Source organism: Curcuma longa, chromosome 11, assembly GCF_044706935.1.
Source record: "Curcuma longa cultivar G26 ecotype Majalengka, Jawa Barat chromosome 11, ITB_CL_G26_1.1, whole genome shotgun sequence".
Lineage (NCBI taxonomy): Eukaryota > Viridiplantae > Streptophyta > Magnoliopsida > Zingiberales > Zingiberaceae > Curcuma > Curcuma longa.
The window spans coordinates 1,771,372-1,798,492 of NC_133871.1; the positions used below are offsets into that span (position 1 = coordinate 1,771,372).

The window sequence follows — 27,121 nt, forward strand, 5'->3', positions numbered from 1 at the left end:
GTATTCATAATAATCTCCAAGAAGAGAAAATTTCAGATAATTCTCCTCACCCTGCAATTGTATTGAAAGTGGAAGATGGAAGTGGTCTTATTACTTCCTATTGTTGTTCGTATGTTTTGCCATCTTTGCTTTGTGTACAGCTGCTAGTCTTTTCTTCCACAAAAGTGATCTGACTTTCTTCATATTCAGTGCAAATGCCAAGTTTGTTGTTGATGGCTGCAATTCAGAATGTTCCAATAGTACTAAGATTGCATACTTCTGTTAACCATTATTCTCATCATTGTTATTTGGTATCTTCTAATAGAAGAATACCTGATCTATGTTTGTTTGTCAGGCAAGACCAACTAAGTAGCCAAAGTGATGATTGAAGAGCTGGGGTGGGAGGTAATTTGAAAGCCTTCATCTTTTCTGTGAGTATGAAAAGTTACCCTAGGAGGTCTTCATAGAACATACTGTAACATTCCATGGACTATTTATTTGATCGATCAATTTTGATAATGGTAGTTGTAAGCTTCTGTTTGTTTGAAACCATATGAATAAGAAGATATTCCTTGTTTCAGGTTCAGAGTCTAGGATCACCAAGAGTGGATCAGGTTTACTTTGCTCAGCTACATCTCTCAATTCGTGATGGTACTCCTAATGGGTTGAAGACCATATCAACAGGTGTTCCATCTTGCAAATAAGGAGAAGTTTCTTTTGCAGTGGATACCTGAATTCCAAGAATGGCTCTTAATAATCTATCCTCTGGAGCATACGAGGATTCGTTTGCCGTCTGAGGCCTTAATTTTCCTATTAAAATATCACCTGTTTCTACCCAAGATCCCAGCATCACAACTCCATTTCTGTCTAAATTGCGGAGTAAATGAGCCTCTAGATGTGGTATTTCCCTAGTGATTCTTTCAGGTCCTTGGCTTGTCATATGAGTCTGAATTTCATATTTCCGGATGTGAAAAGAAGTATAAATATCTTCATATACCAAACGTTCGCTAATTAGTACTGCGTCTTCAAAATTGTAACCTTCCCATGGCATATAAGCTACTAATACGTTTTTTCCTAAAGTGAGTTCCCCACCAACTGTAGCCGCACCGTCCGCTAAAATTTGTCCCTTTTTAATGCATTTACCTCGCGAAACCTGAGGTTTTTGATGCATACAAGTATTTTTGTTGGAACGTTGACAGATAACTAATGGAATACTTATAGTAGTGTCTCCGTTACTTGTAGTAGTGTCTCCATTACTTGCAAAAATAATCTTGTGAGGATCAGTATAAATGATCTTTCCCTCATGTTCGGCTATAGCGGAAACCCCCGAATCTAGAGCCGTTTGACGTTCCAGTCCAGTTCCAACAATGCACCTCTCGGACTGAGAAAGCGGAACTGCTTGGCGCTGCATATTAGAACTCATTAAAGCCCGATTCGCATCATTATGCTCGATAAAAGGAATGAGAGAAGCTCCAATAGAAAAATATTGGAAGGGAAAAATACTTCTAAGATGAATCTGTTCCCATGCAATAGTCAGGAACTCTTGACGGTATCGAGCTGGAACAACCTGTTCTTCCTGAATACTCTGATTCAAGGCCAAAGAATTTCCAGCTGCTACCCTATAATATTCATCTCTATTTGGTGATAAATAAACTATCTGTGCCTCCTTTTTTGATCTTTCAGATATTTCATAAAACGGACTCTTTATGGATCCCCGATGGCCAATCCTCACATGAATGGCTAAGGATCCAATAAGTCCAACATTGATTCCTTCGGACGTATCAATTGGACAAATACGTCCATAGTGGCTAGGATGAATATCTCGTATCCGAAAACTAGCAGTTTTACCCGTCAATCCTCCAGGACCCAAATAACTCAATTTTCGCCCATGAACAATTTGTGTCAATGGATTAGTTCGATCCAAAACTTGAGATAAAGGATGTAGGCCAAAAAACGATTCATAAGTGGTTGTTAATGAAGTTGAAGTTACCAAATTTTGAGGAGTCGGTATCAATTTATGACGAATTGCTCCAGATATAGTTCCTCGAACTGCGTTTTCTAAACGAACAAGAGCCAATCCAAATTGATCCTGTAACAAGTCCGCTATAGAACGAATACGTTTATTTTTCAAGTGATTCATATCATCAAGTGTACCCATTCCAAATTTCATTCCGATCAAATGATCCACAGCAGCCAATACATCTCGTGGTAACAAAAATGTATTGTTCTGAGGTATATCAAGATTCAGTCTACGGTTCATATTTCGTCGACCAATCCTTCCTAATTCACATCTTTGTTGAAAAAATTTCTTTTGTAATTCCTTACATAAGGACTCAGAAAATATCGGATCCCCTCCTACACAAGCAAATTGTTGATAAAATTCCAAAATAGCACTTTCTTTTGACCCAATCTTTTTTTTCTCCTTATCATTCAGATTAAGGAAAGACAAGAAAATTTCAGGGTAACAAACATTATCCAGAATTTCTCTTAGATTCGAACCCATAGCCGACGATAGAACTAGAATAGATATTTTTTGTTTCCTACTCACACGGGCCCATATCCTTGATTTTCTATCAATCTCTAATTCTGATCTCCCCCCCCCAATCTGATATTATGGTGCTGGTATAGACAGAAATTCCGTTATGGTCCAATTCTGAACGGTAGTAAATACCAGGACTTTGCAATATTTGATTGATCACAATTCTGTATATTCCATTTACTATAAAGGTTCCCAGGGAATTCATTATTGGAATGTTTCCAATAAAAATGGTTTCTTCTTGTATATCTCTACCGGTTTTCCAAATTAATCCCGCGGGTACATATAATTCAGAAGAATATGTGAGTGATTCATACACAGCATTTCTTTCGTTTATCAAGGGTTCCACCAATTGATATCTTTCTACAAATAATTTAAATTCAATTTCTTGATCTGTGTCTTCAATTTTCGGAAACTTATGAAATTCTTCCGTCAAGCCCTCATTAATAAACCTACAAAATCCCTCAAATTGGATCTGACTAAATCCAGGTATTGTGGACATTCCCTCATTTCCATCATTCCAGAGCATCTTAATTTTCAGTTTCCTCTTTATCGAAAAATCCCATTATTAGCTCACTATTTATCGAACCATATGGATCGATTTCGCAATGATGGAATGTATATTCTGTTTACTGAATCACATGAAATTTTAGACAACCCCGTAAATGTACTTCATACGTATGAGAACGGAAATGAGACAGAGGAATGAAGAGCATTTTCGACGCAAGACAATTGCGACAGGTACAAATGGAAATACTATATATATATAACTATATATATATAATATAATATATGGATTTATGGAATATGATTGAATTGCGTAATAGGAATAATATTTCCTAAGTAAAGTATATGCCGGTATAGCTATCCACCTATCCACATATCTCATCTCATCTTTTTTTTATAGCAATTTTGCTTGTGGCAACAGAAGTCAGGTCACACTATATCATAATTTCCACTTTTTCTATTGTATTATAGAAAACGAAAAAAAAAGCACGACGATTCCCTATAAGGATATGGGATATGTACATAAAAAAGACTCGTCCCGGTATATGTGTAACAATTTTTGTTTTTGGGGTGTGGGTTTACATATACACATATAATATATATTGTTATATTTGAATTGATTTGTTATGCCAGTAAGGAAAGGCAACAATTTGAGATACAAATTGAAGAACTTTTCACTAATTCAAAAAAAAAAAGAAAAGAATTAGTAATAGAATCTTAGTAAAAGAATATGGATGAATACTCTTTTTTTACCTATTTTATATTTTTTTTTTAGATTTGGATCGGATTTGGCGACATGGCCAAGTGGTAAGGCAGGGGACTGCAAATCCTTTATCCCCAGTTCAAATCTGGGTGTCGCCTGATTAACAAAAAACGGGGGATTTCTTATTCTACTGATTTAATTCGACGAATTTTGTCCCCGGAGCCGGAGAAGTATAAGCGCCTGTCGATAGTTTTTTTTTCTCAAAATCTGGTCCTTGGGTGTGGCTCAAACCGATACAAATAGGGATGAAGTGAGTCTTACTTAGTAATATGATTGACTCTCACTATAAAAAAAAATAGTGAGAGTCAATTCTGGGATTCAGAACGACGAAAATCAGAGGTCGAAAGTATCCAAAGGTTCCTAAAAGACAATCCATTTTTCTCCTAGGATTGAAGAAGAGATTGTACGAAAGAGTATCAAGAATTCCTAATTATTTTTCACTACCATTACTAAAATTGTGTCTACTGACTCCATCTGGAATTAGATTGGATAGGCTGATGGGAAATCCATTTAAGAGTTGTGGAAAGGATTGAAGAAACTTTGTATCCAGACTCACGAGGGTCTCTGAGTAATCAAACATTCAATCAGGATAGTCGGTCAACTCTTATTTTTATAGAGTAAAAGTAAAAGTCGAAAAAAAAAAAAGGGTAACAAACAATAGGTCTTAGTATTCCCACATGTTTCATTTCATTAGGATAGAAGTATTCCTTTGCTATCTAATTTTCCAAGAAAAAGTATGTGTATCATATCTGTACTTAATATTGGTAGATACTTAAGCCATGGAGACCCAATCTCTTCCATTTTACCATCAGCTGAGAATGTTAATGTGGAGGTAAAATCACAATAGCATTTTTGCTCATTAGAACAGTTATACATTTATCATGCATTGGTATCGCCTCTTTGCACAATACTTTGTTTCAAGAAAATACTTGTTTTCTCTTATATTTTGTACTTAAAAAATTGTTAATTAATGAATCAAATGTCTTGCATAAGAGATGTGATACTGAGACAGTGATCCGTATTTAAAAGCTAGGAGGAGATTGATCTGTCCGTATTTGACAAATAAAAACATACACATATACTTGCACTTTTATATTCTTTCTGCTATCAAAGTAGTCAAATCTTCTTGCAAGTAAATAGGCATTTAACACATGGAGTTAAATATTCTAATTAATAGATCATTTTATGAAAAAAGATTTTAGATTTAATTGTTGTTTTATGTATTAATTAGCAGTTAATAGCCTCTATTGTTTACCTTAAATTCAATGCTACTGAAGATGTTATCTTAACAAAGTTCCTACAAGTGTATTTTTTTCTTTTATTCTGAATTAATTCATTTTTTTCCTTTTGACAAAGTAACTCGTTTCTTCTATCTTGTTGTTAATGCAGTGAACATACAGAGCTAGAATGAATGTAAAAATAACTTAGTGCAAAAAAAAAGATGGAAGGGTCAGCCAAATATAAGTATTTGATATCTCGAAGAAGTTATGTCTAACACAAGGTATCATTGTCTTTTCCTTGCATGAGATTAAATAAGGGCATTATACTATCTTAGTTTAGCTGTGTGTATGTCTTTTTTTTTTTTATCTGCCAAACTAATACACTGGGTCATTTTGGTGCATATATTGCTTTAAGGAAAATGTTTGAAGTAAATACCGAGTGAAACATTACCATTTGCAGACCAACATCTTGAAACGTAGAAAGTGATAGCTATTGTTGCATATATCTTTTTTCCATTAGCTTTATATATTTCTATCACCATGGATGTCTTTATACTCTTAGTTCATAACAATATCCATGGAACCTGGATATGCTCAACAATATACAGAATAGGCACAACTTCACAAAAGAGTACCTGACGCTTTTGGAAGAGGACAATCGGGGGCGGAGGAGGACGAGGTTCGAGGGGCGTGGAGGCTGAAAGGCAATGATGGGGGACGTTGGGGTTGCTGCTGAGAAGGAGATGAAATTAAAGCCAGTGGCGGAATCAAGAACGTTGCTGCTCAAATCGTGGCCGGGGAGGCAGAGATGAAACAGGAATTGTCATATTGCAAGGCATCTTTTCATCCAGATTTTATTTATTTTCACCTTCTAGAACTGTCTACGATAATGTACGATGGACTGACAGTGTTGTGTTCTTCAACCATCGTTGTATATATCTTCAGCTACAATCAATGTCTGCCCTGCCATTTCTATGTATCTTCACATCCTTAATCTGCTCCTTTCGCTAGTCGCTTTGTTCAGGACTGTTGATAATTGAAAGTATAGTTCATCAGTAAAGTAAATCAAAATGTATCAACTTGATTTATCTATGATCAATATATCTAAACTGCCATTTCACTGTATCTTGACATTTTCAATGTGTTCCTATTGTTACTCACTTTGCTAAGGGCTGCTGATAGTTGAAAATTTATTAGTAATGCAAAAAACATGATATATTTTCTGTGTTTGTATTGTTTCTATATTTTTATCATTGTTGATCTAGACAACCAAGTAATCTATAAGATGTAATTATAAGCTACATTGTTTCTCGGCAAAAAAAAGTTTTTTTTTTGCCTAAATCATTTGGCATTTTCTATGCTCTGTCATTTTTATGAGCATAAACTAATATTTGACTGCGTCTTATCCTTTCAAGTTTATCAGTTTAACTTTTTAATTGTTGAAAAATATATATAGTTCGATCGAGTATTTAAATCTCGCTAGCTACAAACTATTTTATAAATTAAATTCCCATTTAAAAAACACAACTAATTGGAGTATAATTGGAGAAAATAAGATCTGAAGCATCTTTTCGTAAATTAATCTATGACACCTCTGGCCTAGAAGAAAAAACAAAGGGAAAATTAATAGAGATCTTAAACATCTTTCATTAGAAGAAATTGAAGGAGCATGTAAATATCAATTATGATAGGCTTTTTGGTAAAGTGCTAATTAAACTATATATATAATTTGCTTCATTTGTCTAACTATTTTGCTTCAATCATCGATCACACATTGCTCAATGAATTAATGAGTTTGATCCGTCTAAATTACAATTCAAGTTTAAAATTTTCAACTTCATCAATTTAAATTATAATCTAAATTTAAAATTTTAAATATTTTAAATATTTTTTTATTTTTTAACATGTCCGTGAGTTAGCACGTCTAATCCACAATCCGTCTTGAGTTGGATTGAATTGAAGATTTTTCAACTCACCAATTTTTTTATACATATAATTTCATTAATTTTCATCCAAAGAAAAAAAAATAACTAACCAAATATTCGAGCTATTCGTTTCAATAAACAATCAATCTGCTATGACTTAGTTCTATTTACTAGAATTTGAGACTACAAAGCTCGATTTGAAGAGAAAGGTGGTTGCCCTACATAAAAGTTCGTGGTTGTTTGTTTCATATATCATCAGAAAAGCTGAGATATGAAGCAGTATGACTTAATAACACTCTGATGCTTGTACAAAGTTGTGAATCCCTGGAATAGAAATCAAAAAGATTAGCAATGATGTTTCCAAACCAAGGAAGGAAAGGAAGAACAAATTTTAGCAGAGAAGTCAGATTGAAACACCTAATACGATGCCACAATTGGATCAACAACGCAGATTTGTCTAAAATCTGTCATCGAGGCATCTCTATCTTTCCGGTGGTTTCTTTCTTCAAAATGATTTCAAACACGTCGATAGGTGTTTCCAACAATGGTGTTTGCATGTGGACGTAAAGAATGTGCTTTTGCCATTGGCACATGATTCCATGGTTGAACAGCCGGAAGGAAGAGTCTGCCGAAGGGATCCATAGAACAAGATCAATGAATTTGCAAGAGCTGGCTGCATTCTATGACGATAAACCTTCATGCCAAAATTGGTGCTTGGGGGAACAATGTAGTCGAGCAATATGACATGAAAGCCAGATCACAAGCAACTTGTGGTAACACTATAAATCATTGTAATTGTGGTTTTCTTGAATCACTATCAGCCTGCACAAAAGTAATGGAATCATAATTAGAATACCATAAGAGGTTCATATAACTGATAAGAAAGTTGATGCTCACTGGTTGATTTAGTAGGCATTACATCTTTACAATTTGTAAATGTTTATAGGATAATGAACATTCAACTGATCTTTTAAAAAAAAAACCCATCATTAACAAGTTAACGGCTTAAAAGAAAACTTGTGGCACTCTGACAGGAAACTGAACTGAGGATCCAACACTAGAAAGATCAAGTTATTCATAGCATTGCAATATTTTTCAGCTATATAATCCTCAACAGAATCAGCTGGTCATACTACAGAGATCTTCTAGCAGGGGAATACATGTAATTCAAAAGTAAGATGGCCATGTTACCAAGCAACAAAAGTAAGATGATCAAACAATCAAACGACAAAAGATGCAAACTAAGTTTCCAACTGTTTGGGATACTGTTATCTTCCCTATTCTATAAGATGCTGAAGCTGAGATTTTCAGAAATGCAGCGAGCATGATCTCCACTGGCAGAGTCTCTCATTTCATTTTAATGTTGCACAAACATGATAATTGAGTTCCATGATAGGGGAGAAGAAGAGAATATCAAAATTTTCAAAAAGAAAAGGTAAAAAAAAGAGGCAAAACTATTCAATGAAACCAAAACTTTAAAGCATACAAGTAATTTTCTGATTAAAATACTGATGAAATTTCAAGGGGAAAAAAACAACAGGCACGAAAGAGCTTATTGTTTTAACAAAATTTGCAAGACTGGACAGCAACAGATTGTTTTTCCAATACCACTTGATTGTTGAGACACATTGTGCTTATATGATTCGAGACACGTTGTGCTTATATGATTCACAAAATGGAATTGGAGAATTGTGGAACATAAGTTACAAGGACTCTGGGGCACTTACATGAACATGAACTTATGTTTGGTTGCACGTAAAAAAGCACTAGGATTCATGAACATGAACTTATGTTTGGTTGAAGTTAAAAAGCACTAGGATTTCAATCCTATCACTTCTTAAGGGCTACAAAAAATTTCAGCAAATGACAAAAGGATAACTGAACAAAGAAATCGATGGCCAGTGATGTCAGAGATGATACCTAGACACCAAAAATCATGGGAGATGCCAATGACCAGAGAAAGAAGAAAAAAAAGGAGTTACATCTAAATGTATGCCTGGTGTGTGTCTGAATTCATCTTCGGTCTATAAATGTGATGCAGTAGTTACCTATAACCAATTCCTCTACTGTGTAACCAAACTACCCATAGGATAACCTCTTTAGCATAATCAAGAAGGCTAGCCCACATCATAACTGACATAAGTCAGTTGGGAATAGACATCAGAGTAGAAAAAGAAATTAAATTCTCACGTTATATTTGGCAAATAGGGCAGACAAAGAATACAAACTGAAGTTGTGCTATTCTCAATAGTCACATCAGTCAACTCACTTCAGCTGACATACTCCTATGTAATCGAAATACTTATTTATAATGTTTTCTGAACATTATCAAATGGGAGAGAACATCAGAGCAATAGCAATGAAGATAAAAGCCAAATATGATTAGTTGTATTTGTCAAATAAGATGGATTGGCAGAATGGTAGTGAAGTCTTGACATTCTCAGTATTTGCATTCGTCAGCCTCTTCAGCTTCATTTTTATGCCATTCAAGTAAATAGTTGAAGTTTGCAAAAGTACACCATGTTAGCCTAAATACAAGAAAGCAATTGAGTGATTCCTAACAGGTTAAGAATAGACTAACAAGACCAAAGACCAATAAATGATAGTGGCTACAACCTAACTGATTGGCAAAATACATCGAGTGTTACATATGCATCTGATTCGAATCTACGTTCAAGTGCCAACCTAAAAAACAAGAGATTGTAGAAGCTTCTCAATTTTGCTGATGAGTAATGAAACATCAACTCAGGTACTTACATTTCAACATTTCATTTGCATGAATATATTATAAAGGGAAGAAAAAACATATTGGGAATCAAACATAAAATGAAAATTACTAACAAAAGTAATTGCATCTCTAACCTGAAAAAATTTACTCACGAATGGCTTGAGTTTTGGAGATTCAACTACCAATGATGAGTTACCATTGTAAAGAATCTATTTCCTGCCCTATCAAAAGAGATTAAACAACCAAAACTTATGTCTTTTACACATGTAACAGATATGGAGGGAATATCAATCATTGAAACTGATTCAATTTATACATGCAACTATACAAGACAGGAAAGTTAGGATATAACAAAGAGGCCAAGTATTATATATATTCAAAAGAATGAGCACAGTAGAAAATACATATGAAAAACAAAAATCTAATCCATAAGTTTTTCTATCATTAAAATCCTTTTAGATAATTGCTTAATTCCACATGCAATTACAATCCAATGCCAAGTTGCCTATACAACTAAGTAAAAAATAAAATGATCATAGTATAGATGGTGATAAAGGCAACTATCAAATGGTCAAAATTAAATATTTATAGTTTATTCATGTCAGAGTTTAAAGATACAAGACAATTATCCATGTGTAAGATAAATCGTGGAAAGTGGCAATGCATTTCTGCAAGTAAGATACCAAGTGAAGTCACTTGTAAATTCATGTTTGAAACTAAATACACAAATATGTTGAGAAAGCCAGTTGAATTTCATTTGCATAATCTATACACACCATGATTGTGATAATTTTTTCTACGACCAAATTTCCAAAAAGTCCTCACGCCTTGTGATATAGTAGGCAGTTCTTGAAAATGATATTTGCAGATTGAGAAGGAAACCTAATTCCTAAAAGTTTCTCTCCAATGAGAAGAACTCCACGATGCAGATTGAGAAGACTAGGAAATCTTGATCAAGCTTACCATGTCGAGCATAAGTGCAAAATGGATCATTGACATTTGCTGTTGGATCTAAAAGAATATTTCTAGTATTATCTGATAAAGCTCATCTTTTGGGATCTAAATATAATCTATAAATATTTTTTTTTCCAATGGAGTATCATTGAGTGCTTCAAAGAGTTAGCACCAATCTTAGCATTAACTATGCTCTTAACCTAAGGTGATCAATGTGTAGTAGAGGGAAGTGAAGATGACAAAGTTGAAGAAGCACGACCTATTGAAAGACTGACATACAAGGAAAATGTTCCAAGTTCCTTAGGGGTCAATTAGGTAAAAAAACAACTAATGATTTAGGAGTCTAGTTTCCCAATTGATGAATTTTCTTACAATAATTATATAAACAAATTAATTGGCAAATGTTCCAAGTTGTTTGTGGAACAAAACTTATATAAAGGGGTTCATCTAGGTAAAAGAGTCTACCTAAACTCTCATGTTTCTAGAATTTCTAAATTTTTATTGCATGCTTATCTGAAGTGTCATTGAGAATTGGATGCATATTCTAATTTCTACATATTTTATAGATAGTGCTTGGGTGGTGTATTGAAGCAACTAATTGAGTATTAAAATTTTTTTTGGCACATATCTATCATTAAATGACATTCTTCATTCATTTTCGGCATATTCTCTGCAGGCCTAAAAAAATCATGGTTTTTTTTTCTTGAAGATAATTAAACAAAGAAGAGTGACTAGAAAATTTTCTTGTCCTTTATAATTTGTATTCATGAAAATGTGTTATAATAATGCTAATTATAAATAGTAGATATATGTAAATGTGAATTAGATCTATTTTTTTCTCATTGATTTTTTTTCCTTCGGAGATCTTATAGTAAATATTTCATACTTAAATTATAATTTGATTTTTTTTACACTGCTACACTGATTATTTTGCTTCAATAAATGCACCTTGCTATTTACTGTACTAAAAAATTGGATGCTAAAGAAAGACTTGGCGTGCAAGTTGCATCAGATGTCAACACTGTATATTTTGCAGTATGGAGTTGTAGATGATGTAAAGATTGTAGGATTCTCTCCCCAACTCTAAACTTATCATTAACATCGTTTACGGGAAAAAAATATTAAAAAACACCTAAAAGATAATATACTAGTAATTAAAGACTTCTCCTCCAAAACTTATTCGTGTATATTTTTATAAAATTTTAAATTAAAAAATTAATTTTTTTTCATCTTAAATAATCATTAGAGAAATGCATCTTAATTTGATAATGAACGGAAGAGTATTTTTGTACTCACTTGAGACATAACTGAGTTGATTACGATGAAACAGATTTTGTAAAAAGGATAAGAGTTTGAATTTTGAAATCAGTAATATTTTTTTCTGTCATGATCAATTATAATTTTTTAATTTATCTCCTCATATATATATTATAAATTGTAATTTTTACATAAGGGAAGAGTATTTTTCTCTTTCTCTTTCAAGTGTCAACATTTTTGTTAAATATAATATTACACGGGTACATGGAAAAGATGGATAGTGCGTGTAAGACCCGACACCACACATTCATTATTTTGCTCCAATAATTGTACCTTCCTACCAACTCCATTGACACAAGACTCTGAGGATTTCACTTTATTTTTAGAAAAGACTCTAAATTTTCCAATCCACTTTGTTTTTTTAAAAAAAATTAAAGAAAATGTTCATGTTCTTCATCTCAAACTGTTACGAAACCGTCCGATCAAAACACCAGGCGTGCTTCAATTCTGCTGTGGATTAATAGCCGCCCAGCAGATTAATATATAAACTGAGCGGCACAGATTAATCTATAAAATGATAGAACTCATAAAAATCATAATAATTAAATTTAATCAGGATAAACGCAGTTTGTCGTATCTTGACTTGCAAGTCGCATCCAAAGTCAAGAAGACTATATGCTTTGCTTTCCTCTCCATTCTCTTCTCACGCTTTGTTTGCAAACTTCTCCTCTTTGTTTCCCAAAGAAGAAGGAAGCATCAAACAGCTAGCTAGCAATCATGATTGGGTTCGCGCTGACAGCCTTGGGATGGCTCGCGGAGAGCTTCATGGTTGCCTTGGTCGGAAAGGCCGTCGATCGTGCTGTTCAACAGTTCGGTGAGCAGCATGGAGTCGAAGATGACCTCAAGAAGCTGAAGGATTCTCTCGCCAACGCCATGTTGAAAATCAGCACCATCGAGAACTTGTGGCTAAAAGATGAGGGCCTGCAGCAGAGATTGAAGGAGTTGCTGATAGGCCTCAAGGATGCTGCTTACGATGCTGATGACTTATTGGATGAATTCCAATACAGAATTCTGAAGCAGCAGATGGAGCAACAAGGAGATGAGGCTGGTAGCCGAGCATCGTCTTCCTCCTCCTACTCCACTCCCCCTCCGAGCAAAAAGATAAAAACTTCATTATCTAGTTACACCAGTGGCCTTTTCGGAAAAGGGGATGACGGTGATGATAATGATGTCCAGAGAATGAGGGAAATAAAGGGGAGGCTAGATGATAACTCAGATGCTCTTGAGAAAATTTACAGTTCGCTAGGCGCAGAAGATGACAGAGGAAAGAAACAATTGGTGTCCTCGGCGAGCCGGCAAACGAGCTCCTTTTCGACTGAACCTCAATTGTTTGGCAGAGACAAAGAGCTGCAAGAACTCAAGGATTTGTTGTTGGAACCAGAAGTCGCATCTAAATTTGGTCAAAGTGGATTCTCTGTTTTGTCTATCGCTGGTATTGGAGGGATTGGGAAAACCACTCTTGTTCAGGCAGCCTTCAATGACAGCATCGTGAAAGAATACTTTGAGCTCAGAATTTGGGTCTGTGTTTCTGAAAATTTCTGCACAGATAGGTTGGCCAGAGAGATTATAGAGAGTGCAACCAAGGTGAAGTGTGATCTCACGAATTTCGCTGCTCTTCAAGAGGTTCTCAAGGAGAAGATCACGCCAAAGAGATTTCTTCTTGTATTGGATGATGTGTGGAACGAGGACAGGCACAAATGGGAGACCCTCTGTGCACCATTGAGGTCTGGAAAGCCTGGTAGCAAAATATTGGTAACAACTCGCTCTAGGAAGATTGCTGACATGGTTAGTGATGTGGATGCCATTCATCTGGAAGGTCTGGATGAGGAGAACTTCTGGGAATTTTTCAAGAAATGTGCATTTGGTTCTTCGAAAAGTGGAGTTCATCATCCTCATTTGGAGGCCATGGCGAAGGAGATGATTTGCAAGTTAAAGGGATTGCCGCTTGCAGCAAAGACTCTAGGAGGGTTGTTGAGCATGAAGTTGGATGAGCAGTACTGGAAAAGCATTTTAGATAGCAAAATATGGCAGCTTCCCCAGGAAGAAAATGGGATTATGCCGGCGCTACAACTGAGCTATCAATATCTTCCTCCTCATCTTAAGCAGTGCTTTGCATTTTGCTCCTTGTTTCCTAAAGATTATAGATTTTCTGAGTCTGAGTTGATCAATATTTGGATAGCAGAAGGATTCATAGTGCCTCAAGGAAGTACCAGATTGGAGGAGCTAGGAAGCAACTACTTTCATGAGTTAGCTAACAGGTCATTCATTCAAAAGTCAGAGGATGGAGAATTTATAATGCATGACCTCATACATGATCTTGCAGAACTCATATCTGTGGGCGAGTCTTACAGGATTGAAGAAGGCAAGTCCCATGAAATTCCTAGCACGATTCGTCATCTTTCAGTGCACGAAGAGCAAGAAGGTATGCAGACAAAAATCTTAACAGAATTCTCTCATTACAATAAATTACGAACGCTGATGTTGTTGTCATCAAGATACACTAGCAAGCGTTTTATTCTTGATTGTGGTGTTTTGGAAAAATTAAAAAGGATTCGTGTTCTTGCCTCTTGAGGAATTGTGCTTTGGAAGAGCTGCCATTGATATTAAATCATTGTGCTTTGGAAGATAACAGTATTGGCAAGTTGATACATCTCCGCTATCTTGACTTATCCAACAATCGCAACATTAGAAGGTTGCCTGAGTCATTATGCGACTTGTACAATCTGCAGACATTGATATTATTTAATTGTGCTTTGGAAGAGTTGCCTAACAGTATTGGCAAGTTGATACATCTCCGCTATCTTGACTTAACCCAGCAATCGCAACATTCAAAGGTTGCCTGAGTCATTATGCGACTTGTACAATCTGCAGACATTGATATTAAATGATTGTGATAATTTAGAAAGTCTCCCGCATGGCATGACGAAGTTGATCAATTTGAGGGAACTTTCTGGAGCAGAAAAGTTTATTCCCAGGATAACAGAGGTCGGGAAGCTTACTTCTCTTCAAAATTTGCCCCTTTTCAAAGTGCTAAAGGATAATGGACACAAACTTGCTGAATTAAAGGGTTTGAAACAGCTCCGGGGAGGACTGCATATAACTAATCTTGAGAATGTGGAGAACAAGGACGAAGCAAATCTTGCGAGTTTGAAGAGTAAAGAACACCTCGATAGTTTGGTGCTAGAATGGACATCTTTGCAAGAATCCGATTCAGACGTTAATTTGCACATCTCAGAGCAGGTGCTTGAAGGTCTCCAGCCACACCACAACCTACAACGCTTGACAATCAGAGGATATAATGGTGCTAGACCTCCCAATTGGCTACACGAACAAGTATATTCTAGATTGGAAGCTCTCGAACTTGAAAATTGTAAAAGGTGGAACGATCTATCAGTTATTGAGCAGCTATCACAATTAAAGTCCCTCTCCCTTGTGAGAATTCCAGTCCAGATCCATAATTTACACAAATTGTTCGATCCAAAAGTCTGCAGGTTCTTCTCCCAACTAGAATATTTGAAACTAGAGGGCATTACCATGTTGGAGGATCTCCCAAATCTTGGACAACTTCCATGTCTCAACTCTCTTAACATTCGGAGTTTGCCGGGAGTGAAAATGATAGGCGATAGATTCTTTGCCACAACAGAAGAAGGCAGTTGTTTTCCTAGATTACATACTCTCTGTTTCGATGAAATGGCAGCATGGGAAGAGTTCTATTGCTCCGATGATAACAATCTATTTCCCTGCTTGAAGGATCTTGAGATTTCAAATTGCCAAAGGCTGCGTATGTTACCTCCCCTTCCTCCTTCAATAACAAGGCTAAAATTAAAAAACGTTGGGCTGGTAGATTGTCCAAGATTCAGGAAAGCAATTGATGAAAGTAGCGACATAACTAATTCTGCATCTGTTGCATATTTGTCCATTCAGGAATGTCCAAATTTGACAAAACTAGAGGAAGGGTTGCTAGCACACCGTCATCTACAGCAGATTCATATACAGAAATGTGAACAACTATTGTGGGTGCCAGTCAAAAGGTTGAAAGAACTTACTTCTTTGAGGTCATTGTCAATAAAAGAGTGTCCGAAGCTCATGAGCATGACACGAGATGAGTACATTGATTTCCAACTCCCGCCATCCATTACACAACTATGTTTGTCTGATTGTGGAAATCTTTCCAAATCACTACCTGACTGCCTGCACAACCTGATCTCATTGCATTACTTGGAGATAAGCAATTGTCCTGATCTAGTTTCTTTACCAGTAGAACCATTGCTTAATTTGGCTTATGTAACAATTAAGAATTGTAATGAGTTGAGATCAGTAGAAGGGCTAGGAATAAAACCCCTCCAGAAATTGAAGATTACAGGATGTCCCAAGCTTCTACTTTCTCAAGGAGAGGCACAAACAGAGAAATCGTCATTGCAGAGGTTAGTGATTGATGACACGGCGTTTATGAAACAATCTGTCATAAAAAATTTACTATCATCTGTAAAGGATCTTAGAATTTCATCCTCTTGTGAAGCCGTGATGTTTGAGGGGGAAGATCAGGAGTCATTGCAAAGCTTGACATCTCTCGATTTATTAAGTTTCTCTGACTGCAAGAATCTACAATATCTGCCAACAAAGTTGTACACCCTTACGTCCCTTCGTTACTTGCGGATACATAATTGCCCACAAATTCAGTCTCTGCCAGAGAAGGGGTTACCTCCTGCCCTCGCAGATCTAAAATTTGAAGGTTGCCATCTGATAGTGGAGCAGCAGTTGGTAAGACACTTGGCGGAGATTAAGAAGTCAGGTCGATACAGAAAATGTTATTCTTGGTAGATACTTAAGCCATGGAGACCCAATCTCTTCCATTTTACCATTAGCTGAGAATGTTAATGTGGAGGTAAAATCACAATAGTATTTTTGCTCATTAGAACAGTTATACATTTATCATGCATTGGTATCGCCTCTTTGCACAATACTTTGTTTCAAGAAAATACTTGTTTTCTCTTATATTTTGTCTTAAAAAATTGTTAATTTATGAATCAAATGTCTTGCATAAGAGATGTGATACTGAGACAGTGATCCGTATTTAAAAGCTAGGAGGAGATTGATCTGTCCGTATTTGACAAATAAAAACATACACATATACTTGCACTTTTATGTTCTTTCTGCTATCAAAGTAGTCAAATCTTCTTGCAAGTAAATAGGCATTTAACACATGGAGTTAAATATTCTAATTAATAGATCATTTTATGAAAAAAAGATTTTAGATTTAATTGTTGTTTTATGTATTAATTAGCAGTTAATAGCCTCTATTGTTTACCTTAAATTCAATGCTACTGAAGATGCTATCTTAACAAAGTTCCTACAAGTGTATTTTTTTTCTTTTATTCTGAATTAATTCATTTTTTTCCTTTTGACAAAGTAACTCGTTTCTTCTATCTTGTTGTTAATGCAGTGAACATACAGAGCTAGAATGAATGTAAAAATAACTTAGTGCAAAAAAAAGATGGAAGGGCCAGCCAAATATAAGTATTTGATATCTCGAAGAAGTTATGTCTAACACAAGGTATCATTGTCTTTTCCTTGAATGAGATTAAATAAGGGCATTATACTATCTTAGTTTAGCTGTGTGTATGTCTTTATTTTTTTTTATCTGCCAAACTAATACACTGGGTCATTTTGGTGCATATATTGCTTTAAGGAAAATGTTTGAAGTAAATACCGAGTGAAACATTACCATTTGCAGACCAACATCTTGAAACGTAGAAAGTGATAGCTATTGTTGCATATATTTTTTTTCCATTAGCTTTATATATTTCTATCACCATGGATGTCTTTATACTCTTAGTTCATAACAATATCCATGGAACCTGGATATGCTCAACAATATACAGAATAGGCACAACTTCACAAGTACTGACGCTTTTGGAAGAGGACAATCGGGGGCGGAGGAGGACGAGGTTCGAGGGGCGTGGAGGCTGAAAGGCAATGATGGGGGACGTTGGGGTTGCTGCTGAGAAGGAGATGAAATTAAAGCCAGTGGCGGAATCAAGAACGTTGCTGCTCAAATCGTGGCCGGGGAGGCAGAGATGAAACAGGAATTGTCATATTGCAAGGCATCTTTTCATCCAGATTTTATTTATTTTCACTTAATTCTAGAACTGTCTACGATAATGTACGATGGACTGACAGTGTTGTGTTCTTCAGCCATCGTTGTATATATCTTCAGCTACAATCAATGTCTGCCCTGCCATTTCTCTGTATCTTCACATCCTCAATCTGCTCCTTTCGCTAGTCGCTTTGTTCAGGACTGTTGATAATTGAAAGTATAGTTCATCAGTAAAGTAAATCAAAATGTATCAACTTGATTTATCTATGATCAATATATCTGAACTGCCATTTCACTGTATCTTGACATTTTCAATGTGTTCCTTTCGTTACTCACTTTGCTCAGGGCTGCTGATAGTTGAAAATTTATTAGTAATGCAAAAAACATGATATATTTTCTGTGTGTTTTTTTTGTCTTGTATGTCATCTTCACAATGTTTCAAGTACTTTGTATTGTTTCTATATTTTTATCATTGTTGATCTAGACCACCAAGTAATCTATAAGATGTAATTATATGCTACATTGTTTCTCGGCAAAAAAAAAAGTTTTTTTTTTGCCTAAATCATTTGGCATTTTCTATGCTCTATGTCATTTTCATGAGCATAAACTAATATACAAATCAGCTGCATTATACAAATTACAAATTTATGTCATATTTAATTGCATCCTTTCAAGCTTAAACAAAAAGCAGCTGCATTTATAAAATTACAAATCTGTGTCATATTTGACTGCGTCTTAAGTTTATCAGTTTAAACTTTTTAATTGTTGAAAAATATAGTTCGATCGAGTATTTAAATCTCGCTAGCTACAAACTGTTTTATAAATTAAATTCCCATTTAAAAAACTCAACTTGGAGTATAATTGGAGAAAATAAGATCTGAAGCATCTTTTCGTAAATTAATCTATGACACCTCTGGCCTAGAAAAAAAGAAAAAAACTAAGGGAAAAAATAGAGATCTTAAACATCTTAATTTCATTAGAAGAAATTGAAGGAGCATGTAAATATCAATTATGATAGGCTTTTTGGTAAAGTGCTAATTAAACTATATATATAATTTGCTTCATTTGTCTATAACTATTTTGCTTCAATCAATCATCCTCAGCTACGACATCGCAAATGAAGAGTGCAATCAAAGGATGTTGGACGTCTGAGCTGGCCGCTGCGTGTACTTTCTGATTTACCCTGATGGCCGATGGAAAATTTTCATGGGACCGAGCCAGTCATCCTCAGGGATAGTCAATAAGGCTAATTGAGATTTATCATTTTTTTTTAAAATAATTAAGGGTGCTAAAGAAAAACCGGACCTGCAACTTCCATTAGGCGTCCAAATTGCATTCTTTCCGAACTTCTCCATTTTCATATTTCTTCCCTCTCCATTTTCCATGGAACAAGGAAACATCAACAATATGATAATGTTAATAATGGGTTAAAAAAAAAAAGAAAAAACCACGAGCGCACGACGCGATCTCCGCCTTCCTCAGAGAGGAAATTGCGAGAGTCGCAATTTAAGGGTTGCAAAAACCCTAACCGCCTCCTCCCACAGCCGCGACGCCCCTTTGCCGACACCGCCTCGATTGCCTATCCTAACGCGATGTCGCTGCCGCTTCTGCCCACGCGATCGTCGCCGCCTTCCACCCGCGACGCCGCCTTTCTGCTCCGCGTCGACCGCAACTCCGCTGCCGACGATGTGACGTCGTCTGCCGATCAAACCTTACGCAGCGATCTTCTTCCTCTTCCGTCGTCGCCGTTCTCCCTAAGTCACCGCCAAAGCCGAACCCTTTCTTCCCTTCTTCTCCGATCGGCCGATTCCCTCTTCATCGAGATCGAGCAGAGGAAACCTTACGATAGCTCAGTCATCCAGGGCTTCGATACGAGCCGCTTCCCTTCTTCCTCAAGCCGCCGATTGGAGCTGGAATTGGAATCCTAGTGCTTCTGGTTTAGGTGAGTTCTGATTATGGTTTGGTTATTGCTTAATCATGATCGGCTCTTTAGGATGTATTCGGATTTCATGAGTTTGGATCTTGAAACCAATACTTATAGGATTCTTGTTCTATTCATTTAGATCTTTGGTGGCAGCGTAGGTGATTACAGGGTTGGTCACTTCCGTTGGTCCTGCTCGGTCTGCTCAAGGACTTCATCAAGGTTTGGCAGATTTTGATTTCCATTTTGTTTCCCTCCACCGCTCTAAGGTCTGGTATCTTAAAGGAAGGTTGATTATCACAGATAACTAGCTGGGTTCAAGATTGGATCAGAGATGAGGTGGGGCTAAGGAAGCAGACTCGATTCTAGAGCATTAATTTTGCAAGGTATGTTTTGTTCCTGAACCTGATTAGTTCTTGATTGGAAACTAACTAGGATTTATTGCTGCTGGGTGGATCTTTAGAGTGTTGATTAATCTATTTATGGTGATATGATCAGTGTGAGGGATTGGTCAGATTTTAGGATTTTGTTGGATTTATTAGTGTTCTGTTGAGATTGTTGACCTGTTAGGAGTTAGGGTTCTGTTGAAATGTTGGTTGCTTATGGTGCTTGAATTGATCTGGATTAGTAAATTAGGTTTTGAGTTCTGATCTGTTGATGTTGGATTTGATTAGGTTTTTGATTGAGTTAAAATAACCTAATGTGGTTAGCTTGGATTTAATTGAACATTAAATTACTTGTATTAATTAATTAATACAATTAATTAGTGGATTAGTTAAATCATATTAATAGCTATCCAACGGTTAGATTAGTTTAACCCAAGTTAGCTTAATTGAATAGAATTAAACTAACTCTAGATTGATTAGAGTTCTTGGATATAACATGATATTTAGGATATTATCATTTTATTTGCAGGACCCTGAGTGATACTTGGAGTTTGATATATACGAGGATATATTTTTGGGGGTTCTAGGATTTTTTACCTGCGATTTATCAGGTGGGTGATTTACTGTATTTGGTCAATACAGTTCTTTTGTTTCCAGTGCATGATTCTATTGTAGTTTGATACCTTGATGTACTCTTCCTGTTATTGGTATATCTCTTTCATCACTCATGTTATACCCTGCTTGTCTTTATGCCGTTGATCTTGGATTATCACTCTTGATTACTGTTTCTATCCATGATATGACATGTATGATCACTATGGACATGATTCTTTCTTATGATACTTGCAATCATGATGACTCATACCTACGCTTATTGATTAGTATAGTAGGTGATGATTTCTATGATTTGAGCATCTCATCATGATGCATTATAACGATTGTAAATCTCATTGTTGTGGGTCTATCGTGATGTTAGATGACCTAGTTGTATACCTACATAGGTGGTTATCATACCCTACTTCCATCGCAGAAATGACGGCTGTATGGCAGTGGACGCAGCCGAGTCGATGATTCGACCTCGACACCGTATAGGGGTATACTCGGAGAGTACATGATTGGTACGTCGCTGATGAGTATTAGAGGTTAGATATCGACCATAGGATATGTAGCTTATCATAGCTACGGGATCACCGGACGCGGAGCACTGATCCCTGACTTGGATCACCGGACTACTTTGACGTAGGGTGCGGAGTACTGATCCCCCGATGCCGGCCATCCCAGCTTCAGATGCTTGCACGAGTGTTGTAGTGAGTGGGGCAGTTGGATCATGCATATGTGCATCATGTGCATGATATATATGTATTGGACCACACTTATACTGCATTTTGATTGTCTACCTGTTTGACTCTTGACTGTTGCACTATATTTGACATGTCATTCATATGATGCATTACATGAGATCCATGTTAGTTGTTTATTATCTGCAGAGATTCTATTGATACCTTGTGATCATTGGTATGTATCTATCTTTCTGCTATTTCTTTTATTCATGCACTGTCTTCCTATATTACCCACTGAGTATTTGTACTCACACCTTTGGACCCTGGGATTTTTCTGTCTTCCCAGATATCAGGTAGGAGCTTACAGAGAATGCTAGAGATCTGCCAGCTACGCTATCTCACGACGACGAGGACTTATGTGTTGTGTTGGATGTGTTTGTAGCTTGTGTTGGTTTACAGGTTACTGTATCAGACTTTTCTGATTTCGTTTCGGAGTTTTCAAAACTTTAGCATGTTTTCTATACGTGTTTTCGTATTTGTTGTTACGTTTCCGCTTACGAAACTATGGACTTTCGTTATTTTACGAGTTTATTCATATGCATTGTGTAGGATGTGTATGTGACCGTGTGGGTCACTTTTACTCTTTCATTTCTTGTTAAAATCCATATTTTGTAGTATGGATAGGCCGTGTGAGCCTTATTATATGCTTATATTCAAGGAATTGTCAGTGATACTGGGGAGGTGCTGTCGAAATTTTTGTGACGGTTATCTCTCGGGACGCGACAGCAACGCCGCTGCCGCGACGCCCCTTTTTCTTTTCTTCTTTGCTCGCCGCCGCCGTCGATTGATTCTCTGCCACCGCGTGGAGAAGACTAGCACCTGATTATTTAAATTATTTAATATTATGTGTAGATACTGGTTCGAGTGGAGCACGTAGATTTACTGACACTCGGAGCTTGGTAGGCACAAAATAAAATCTATAATTTTCCCTGCCTTTATAATTTTCCGCATGAATAAATAAAAATTAAATAGATATATATAGTTATATGTGTTATAATTATTTTCAAAAGGGGATTAAAATGATTCTTAAAATATTGAAATCAGGTTAAAATGATTAAATCACTAAAGGGTAAAGAATTGATTTTATTTCCTGTTCACATATGGGGTTCATCTGGGGTAAAATGGGATGTTTTAAAAATTCAAATAGATATTCTCATTTACTCTGCCTGTTGATACATGTCTTTATACTGCTTGATCTTTTATTTCTTGTACTATTGATATTTCATCCTATTGATACTTAACCTTTACATGTAAACTCTATTATGATACCTTAAAGAATAAATAAGATTTAATTGGATTCAAATTGGTTGTTTAGACCAAATCGAAAAGATACATACTGAGAATGTAACAATTATGATAACTGATAAAAAAAGATATAACGTAAAATGAGATAAAAGAAAATGATAAATATTAAAAGGTGTTAACTATGAGCCTAGTTTTTGTCACGCCCCGCACGAACTAGGCTTGCCACAATGCTAGCTTCGCTCGTCGCATGTGAACTGTAACAAATGTTAGAGCAAAATACAGAGTAAAACTAAATAATCTGACTATATGCATACCTCTGGAATAACTCCCTTAGTGTTATGTACATATCTCAACAATTAACCTGGAGTCAAAGAAAAGGGAGAGTGAGCACAAAGTGCACTGTTGAAAATATTAATGATCAACAACATCATGTATCTTTTATAATTTCTATGTCATTCGTCTTTTCTTTCATTTTTTTTTATTTAATATCATCCGTTCCTATTATTGTCTTATTTTATTCGATCACTCAATCGATTTCTTGAATGGGTAAACAACATACAATCTACTCATCTAGAATGTGTCGTTTAGGAATATTCTAGCCAAAAAGGTGAACAACCTGCCTTGCTTCCACCTAATACAAATATATCACATATTTACAATTATTCCTTAACATTCATCTTGTATTGTCTTCTGAATTATATTCATTAGTTCTCCTTAATTTCTCATTTTTCAACATTACACACATTATAATCTTATTTTATCTATCACTCAGCATAGCCTGTTGAGTGGGTGAACCACATATAACATCCTCAACAAGGATGTGTCGTATAAGTAACGATGAATGACCTGCATTCCACCTAATATGAACACATCCTGTATAAATGAAAATCTCAAGGTGAGCGACCTGTAGCTCATTCGAGAAGGATGCATCGTATATAAGAGTAAACGACCTATAATCCACTCGTAATGAAAAGCATCGTATGTATGCACATATACATGCATAAGTTGGGTGAACGACCTGCAATCCACCCGATACGAAATACATCATGTGAATGCACATATACAAACACATATAGATATATAGGATGAACGACCTGCAATCTATCCGAAAAGTGTCTCACATAAAAATAGGATGAACGACCTGCAATCCATCCCATGAGATGCCTCACATAAGAATAGGGTGAACGACCTGCAATCCACCCTGTGAGGAAAATTTCATCTCAATTTGTTCGAAGTTTAGGCACATGCAGAAAGATTCAAAAGCTCTTTCGAATTGCGGAGCAAAGAGTTCTATATTTATAGAGTTATTTTCCTCATTACTCTGATATAATTATTCTCAAATCTTCTATAACAGAAAGAATTGAGATCCATGACACGAGAAGTATATTCACTTCTTAATTTACTTAGTTTGAGAAGTCATATATCTTCTTACGAGCACCGAGCCGAAGCTTTCTCTCGTATTATTTGATTTTTGATAATAATATCATTTATATTATTTATTCACTTTAAATTCTCATGAGGTTTGAATTCTATTTTAGGAAATTATCTTAAATTTTCCATATCTCTCAATTTCCAAATCTAAATGGCATTGATCTATTTTGATAAACAACACATATAAAAGGGCAATCAAGTACAAAGATATGATCAAGCAAATCAAAGTATATACAAGCATGTACTTTATTTTTCTTCTACCATATAGAATATAAATCTTAAATAATTCATTATCAATATTTTCTATCTCATACCTATGATATACAAAGATGAAGAAAAATCCAAGCTATGAAATTCTTGATGGTTGTGAATTGTCGAACCAACCGAAAAATAATAAAAAAGATCAAGCAGAAATAGATCTAGATTATTGTCTCTTAAAGCGTAGGTTTAATCATGCACGAAGGAAATCGAAGAGTCAAGCAAGAAAACTCCACCTCAATGGAAGGATTTTTCACCGTGGGGCGTCGGCGACGTGACAATGGTAGTGTGATGACAATGTCGCTAGCTACAAGGGCGTCCAACGACCATGACGACGTGCGGCGGCGATGACAATGATGACAGGGAATAAGGATGATTGCGGCGACGACGGGAGGAGTTTGAGGGTGCATTAGGGTTTTGGGGTTAGAGAGGTTTTAAAGACCCTTTATTTACATTTTTGTATAAAGGTCCAATAAGTATTTAAAATTTTTAACTAAGGTCTTTTGAATTATTTCTAGATATAACAGTTTTTATACCAGAGTTTTACCAAAGTACTGGTGTAACATCCCCCCTCTTTCTTATACTAATAGGGAGACGTTACGTACTTTAACTTAAATAACATAACTCTTACTCATTAAATAAAATTTAAAATATTTCTTTTCTGTTTAACAAGCGGAAGCAAAGAAATAAATAATAATTCTTAAGACATAAAATAAACATTTATTTAATTTCTTGATCCTTAATCTTATTCCGCGGTTCCGCCAACACCACACATCGAACACCTTTCCAGCTGCCTCCTCTTTCCTAAAACTTTTCCTTTTATTTATCTGCAATATGAGGAATGCAAACTATAAGCAACGCTTAGTAAGTACATACCTAATCTCACAAAACAAACGAAAACCATTTCATGCATTCTTTCGTAATTAACCAGGAAATAATTAAACATACTTAAACATACTTAAACATACTTATACATACTTTTGGGCCCTGGCGGAGTATCAATGCGCGCATCTCTAATAGAATTCGGGGTAGCTAGCCACCGAATGCTACCAGAGGACTTATCTTATCAGGCGACCTTTGGCCTGGAATTCCTTTCCTTATGGGCGAACCTTTGGCCCGGAATTCGACTTATCTTATCAGGCGACCTTTGGCCTGGAATTCCTTTCCTTATGGGCGAACCTTTGGCCCGGAATTCATTATGGGCGAACCTTTGGCCCGATACCCGCCTCTTAAAAGTAAAATACATTTCTTATACTTCTTATATCATGCAATTTGGAAAGAAACAATTTACACATGCTTTAACTTAAAATGATGTCATGGAAATAATACTTTATGCATGCTCTATCAAATCATATCATGGAAAGAATAAAGAAAGTAACGGAACAACTCATACTGCAGGTGAGAGATGTACTTACCTTATCTTCTCTACTCACTAGGTTTTCGACGCTAGGGTTAATGAAATCGAAGAACTTCTCCGAAGTGCTCTAGCGCCTTCTCTGTGCGACCTTTCTCGTGGGATTGTCTTTGAAGGAGTGGATGACCCCTTGATCTTCAACTGTATAACCTCTCCTCTTCTAGAACGTTGTGTGGGCAACGATCCTTCGAGATGATTCCACCAACTCTTCTTATCTCCGATGGCTTGCAAGAAGAAGGCGCCCATCTTGCTTTGTTTCCATGCAACTCCCACTTTTTAATTTGTTTCCATGCACGTTGATGGAAGCCATGCATAAGCAAAATCCATGCATGTTCATGGAAGCCATGCATATGCAAATTCCATGCATGCATCTACCCATTGCTAGCCATGCTCCAATTAATCTTGGTGGAAGCAACAATTAATCTTGGTGGAAGCAACGTGAGTGCATGCAATGGGAGAAATTCCAACGTGCTTGCATGGAGAATTTCCAACGTGATTGAATTTCCAACGTGATTGCATGCAATGAAGTGGGCGGTGGAAACAATTAGCCTTCTTTAATCAACGTAATGGAAGCCATGCACTGATCTTGGTTTTCTCCCGATCGCCACATGCAATGCTTGAAAGAAAACCAAGCTGATCGCTCCATAAACGCCGCCGTCCTTAGGGGAGGAGAGATCCAAGAGTTGTATCCCCTAAACCTCTCTTTATATAGTTATACCATCTAGGAAATTTAAGAAAAAGTCTAACAAAATTTTTTTTTTTTTTATAAGATTTTATTAGAACAAATCTAATAAAATCTAACGGATAAGGTTTGCTACTTCCGCTACTCCAAAAATTCCAGAAAAATATTCTAAAATTCTAAAAAAATCATAGAATATTTCTAAACTAATTTTCGAGATATTCTAAACTAATTTTCGGAAAATCCCGCCTCGGACTTAAGTAATTCCAAGACCTAATCTTGCCTATAATTAAAATTCAGTTCCTTTTTATTTGGAATAAACCTAATTAAAAACCTAATCCCTTACTGTAGCGAACCGGATTCAATTTTGGTTCGCTTGGTTCAGCCATCAAACGACCTCCGAATTGATCAAAATTGGTCT

General features: G+C 36.0%; 2 protein-coding genes, 2 long non-coding RNA genes and 1 other non-coding gene across 6 annotated transcripts in view; all 5 read left to right on the top strand.

Moving 5' to 3' along the window:
• LOC141838764 (delta-1-pyrroline-5-carboxylate synthase-like) overlaps positions 1 to 27,121 on the top strand; it is a 51,241-nt gene that overhangs the window by 282 nt on the left and 23,838 nt on the right. The gene's annotated exons all lie outside the window — the stretch shown is intronic.
• Positions 3,813 to 3,883, top strand: TRNAC-GCA (transfer RNA cysteine (anticodon GCA)). Its single transcript has one exon. It is a non-coding gene; the product is annotated as a tRNA-Cys (tRNA).
• LOC141841283 (uncharacterized) lies at positions 4,541 to 6,026 on the top strand. Of its 2 annotated transcripts, none has more exons than XR_012602792.1 (3): positions 4,541 to 4,617; positions 5,175 to 5,286; positions 5,568 to 6,026. It is a non-coding gene; the product is annotated as an uncharacterized LOC141841283 (long non-coding RNA). The 2 variants fall into 2 exon arrangements; XR_012602793.1 differs by having other exon boundaries at positions 5,614 to 6,026.
• On the top strand, positions 12,600 to 18,173 carry LOC141839131 (putative disease resistance RPP13-like protein 1). Its single transcript, XM_074726799.1, is given in 4 exon segments — positions 12,600 to 14,494; positions 14,497 to 14,739; positions 14,741 to 16,814; positions 17,373 to 18,173. Coding segments are annotated over 3 exon segments (4,101 nt in total). The 5' UTR covers positions 12,600 to 12,646; the 3' UTR covers positions 16,751 to 16,814; positions 17,373 to 18,173.
• On the top strand, positions 19,737 to 22,114 carry LOC141837749 (uncharacterized). The gene is made up of 5 exons (XR_012602568.1): positions 19,737 to 19,968; positions 20,090 to 20,169; positions 20,251 to 20,333; positions 20,863 to 20,944; positions 21,960 to 22,114. It is a non-coding gene; the product is annotated as an uncharacterized LOC141837749 (long non-coding RNA).